The sequence below is a fragment of the Triticum dicoccoides genome, unplaced genomic scaffold (genome assembly GCF_002162155.2).
Source record: "Triticum dicoccoides isolate Atlit2015 ecotype Zavitan unplaced genomic scaffold, WEW_v2.0 scaffold132412, whole genome shotgun sequence".
Lineage (NCBI taxonomy): Eukaryota > Viridiplantae > Streptophyta > Magnoliopsida > Poales > Poaceae > Triticum > Triticum dicoccoides.
The window spans coordinates 1-1,925 of NW_021193436.1; the positions used below are offsets into that span (position 1 = coordinate 1).

The window sequence follows — 1,925 nt, forward strand, 5'->3', positions numbered from 1 at the left end:
CCATGCGCGCGGCAACCAACATCCAACACAAAACAAAACAAATTTTACACAAGAAATGGAGAGGATCCAGAGCAGCAACAGCAACAGCGTGAGGAACCATTTCGTCCTGGTTCACGGCCTCTGCCACGGGGCGTGGTGCTGGTACAAGGTGATCGTGGCGCTCGAGGCCGCGGGGCACCGCGTCACGGCAGTCGACCTCGCCGCGTCCGGCGCCCACCCAGCGCGCATCGACGAGGTGCACTCGTTCGAAGAGTACTCTCGGCCGCTGCTCGACGTGGTGGCCGCAGCTCCCGAGGGTGGCAGCGAGAGGCTGATCCTTGTCGGGCACAGCCACGGCGGCCTCAGCATCGCGCTAACGATGGAGAGGTTCCCCGGCAAGGTCGCCACGGCCGTGTTCGTGGCAGCCGCGATGCCGTGCGTTGGCAAGCACATGGGCGTCACAACCGAGGAGGTATGTCAATTGTTCAAGGGTTTCTTATTCTCCGTTGACTCAAACTTTCGCTCTGTATTTCACTGCCGTGTATATGCGAAAAGAAAATAGAGAAGACTTATCACATCACACAGAGCCAAGAGGTCTTGAGTTCAAGACCCAGCTAAGGCAAGTAAATTGCAGCCCATTTTTAGTCCACGTTTAGGCTTGAGGGAGCCACACGTGAGGGGAATGTTGACGTATAATGTGCAGCCTAGTCTCTTCCATCAGATCGGTCTTTTGGTTGCATTGGCTAGCACATGCACTTCTACAAGTTATATAATATACTTTCTACAATCCGAATTAATTGACGGAACATCTATACAATATCTAACATTGTATAGAGGCTCCCTCAAAAAAAATCATTGTATAGAAGCTGCATCAACCTTATATAGAGGCTACCCGCAAAAAAAACATTATATAGAGGCTACTTCAATAAATTCCGATGCAAGGGACCTCAATATTTTATATGATTTGAATATGTAACTTTCACAACTAGTTGTTACAGTTACATTATGTAACTGTATAGTACTCGATAAAATTACAACATGATGAATATATCTTCCGAAATGAATAGCTATGCATGATTTTCTATTATCCGATAATAATATTCAAAACAGTACTCTACTACTCGTAGGAAATTTATATGTTTGGATGAAAGTTATATATATCTGCTTTTTGTTGTTGGAAGGAGTACGTTATAAACCGTGGTCTCTAACTTTGATAATTCCAATATTAATGCTACTTTTTATCTTAACTTGTGATGGGATGTGATTAGTTCATGAGAAGAGCATCATCGGAAGGACTGCTCATGGACTGCGAGATGCTGGCAATCAACAACAACCAGGGTGTAGGTGTTGCAATCATAGTGGGCCCAGACTTCTTAGCTCACAAGGGTTACCAGCAAAGTCCACCTGAGGTGCATAGGACAGCTTAACATCCTCTTGATCTCTTATAATATACTAACCTCCTTACCCACTTCAGAACAACCGAGTATTGCATTGGCACATAATGCGATTCAATTCAACAATGTTGTTGCAGGATTTGGCCCTGGCAAAAATGTTGGTGAGGCCTGGAAACCAATTCGTGGATGATCCAGTGATGAAGGACGCAGGGCTGCTCACCGAACGCAACTATGGGTCGGTGAAGAAGCTATACGTGGTTGCCAAGGCAGATGTTTCCAGCACTGAGGAGATGCAACGCTGGATGGTGGTTCTGAGCCCTGGAACGGAAGTCGAGGAGATTGCAGGAGCTGACCACGCCATCATGAGCTCCAAGCCCAAGGAGCTATGTGATGTCCTGGTCAAGATAGCCAACAACTTCAATATTTAGCAAATTGGAACAGAAATGTTGTTTGAAATAAATTCATGTATCACGTATGTAATTAAATCTCTAGAGATGTGTTTATGATATACATTTGATGTGGGTATGATATAAATCTCTAGAGATGTGGTTC

At 45.5% G+C, this 1,925-nt stretch overlaps 1 protein-coding gene across 1 annotated transcript; it reads left to right on the plus strand.

Annotated features, from left to right (window-relative positions):
• Positions 1-34: 34 nt before the first annotated feature.
• LOC119343551 (esterase PIR7B-like) lies at positions 35-1,883 on the plus strand. The gene is made up of 3 exons (XM_037614458.1): positions 35-451; positions 1,248-1,388; positions 1,511-1,883. Exons 1-3 carry the CDS (start codon positions 56-58, stop codon positions 1,799-1,801), a joined length of 828 nt encoding a protein of 275 aa, XP_037470355.1. The 5' UTR covers positions 35-55; the 3' UTR covers positions 1,802-1,883.
• The last annotated feature ends 42 nt before the right edge of the window (positions 1,884-1,925 follow it).